Raw genomic sequence first — 1,558 nt, forward strand, 5'->3', positions numbered from 1 at the left:
GGGCCCGGTCAGCACTGGAGCACCGGACAGCTCCCGGCCGCGCGGCGGCGGCGCGCACTGACGGGCTTCTCTGTTGCAGGATCCTGCTGACGGTGGTGGTCATCTTCAGGATACTCATCGTGGCCATTGTAGGGGAGACGGTGTACGATGACGAGCAAACCATGTTTGTCTGTAACACGCTGCAGCCAGGCTGCAACCAGGCTTGTTACGACCAGGCTTTCCCTATTTCTCACATAAGGTACTGGGTGTTCCAGATCATCATGGTGTGCACCCCCAGCCTTTGCTTCATAACGTACTCCGTTCACCAGTCTGCTAAGCAGAGGGAACGGAGGTACTCCACTGTCTTCCTCACCTTGGAGAGGGACCAGGATTCCATGAAGCGTGAGGACAGTAAGAAAATCAAGAACACGATTGTCAATGGGGTGCTGCAGAACACTGAGAACTCCACCAAAGAGGCAGAACCAGACTGCTTAGAAGTGAAGGAAATCCCCAACCCTGCTATCAGAACTACAAAGTCAAAGATGAGGAGGCAAGAAGGCATTTCTCGATTTTATATCATCCAAGTGGTCTTTCGAAATGCCCTAGAGATTGGATTCTTAGTGGGACAGTATTTTCTGTACGGATTCAATGTCCCTTCCATGTACGAATGTGACAGATACCCTTGCATTAAAGAAGTAGAGTGCTATGTCTCTAGACCCACTGAGAAGACTGTATTCTTGGTATTCATGTTTGCTGTCAGTGGGATTTGTGTGGTGCTCAATTTGGCAGAACTGAACCACTTGGGCTGGAGAAAGATCAAAATGGCAGTGAGAGGAGTACAGGCAAAAAGGAAATCCATATACGAAATCAGAAATAAGGACCTGCCAAGAATGAGCATGCCTAACTTTGGCAGGACTCAGTCAAGTGACTCAGCTTATGTGTGAGGCTGTGACAGAACTGAAACACTGTGCCAGGTGGAACAGACCCAGATACCATTAGAGAAAGGTACATTGCTTAGGCAAGCATTTTATCAAAACACCAAGAAAGCCATTAAGGTATTGGATCTGCACTTACTGAACTAGCTGCAAAACGCAGTGCTATGTAAAAGACTGAGAAACCAGCTATAAAACCATGCTTGATCTAGCCTTACAGCACAGCTACTATTATTCCTACTTTTCTTTCTAATGATTGGGTGTTATCTGTCGGTGGAGCGGCTTTTTGGTCGTCATTAGGATAAGTTTACAGTTTGGCCTGTCTGGCTAATTGTTGTAAATGTGTAGAATGTTCATATTAAAAATCTGCAAGGATACTCTATATGGGGTGGGACGGGGTGGGGGAAACTGTTGCAATGTGCAGATGTAAGCATGTTTTAAAAGGAGGGTAATTGCACTGTAAGGAACCTGACCACACACAGCTCAATCAGGATATCTGCGTTCACCTATCTCACAGATGTCTTATATTATTTTGCTTGTCTAAATCACAGAGTTTATTCCTGGTGTGTATTACTAGCTATTTTCTATCATAGCTTGTGCATCAATTAGTTATGCTAAACAATAAATGCTGAATATAATTTTGCCAT

At 45.3% G+C, this 1,558-nt stretch overlaps 1 protein-coding gene across 1 annotated transcript; it reads left to right on the plus strand.

Annotated features, from left to right (window-relative positions):
- The first annotated feature begins 71 nt into the window (after positions 1-71).
- On the plus strand, positions 72-1,083 carry GJD2 (gap junction protein, delta 2, 36kDa). Its single transcript, XM_009886927.1, has one exon. The coding sequence runs from the start codon at positions 162-164 to the stop codon at positions 921-923; it is 762 nt and encodes a 253-aa protein (XP_009885229.1). The 5' UTR covers positions 72-161; the 3' UTR covers positions 924-1,083.
- The last annotated feature ends 475 nt before the right edge of the window (positions 1,084-1,558 follow it).

This window comes from Charadrius vociferus, unplaced genomic scaffold (assembly GCF_000708025.1).
Source record: "Charadrius vociferus isolate BGI_N301 unplaced genomic scaffold, ASM70802v2 scaffold14, whole genome shotgun sequence".
NCBI classification, from domain to species: domain Eukaryota; kingdom Metazoa; phylum Chordata; class Aves; order Charadriiformes; family Charadriidae; genus Charadrius; species Charadrius vociferus.

Bases quoted from the DNA above. Each gene is read 5' to 3' on its own strand.
- GJD2 (XM_009886927.1), top strand. From the start codon at position 162: ATGTTTGTCTGTAACACGCTGCAGCCAGGCTGCAACCAGGCTTGTTAC.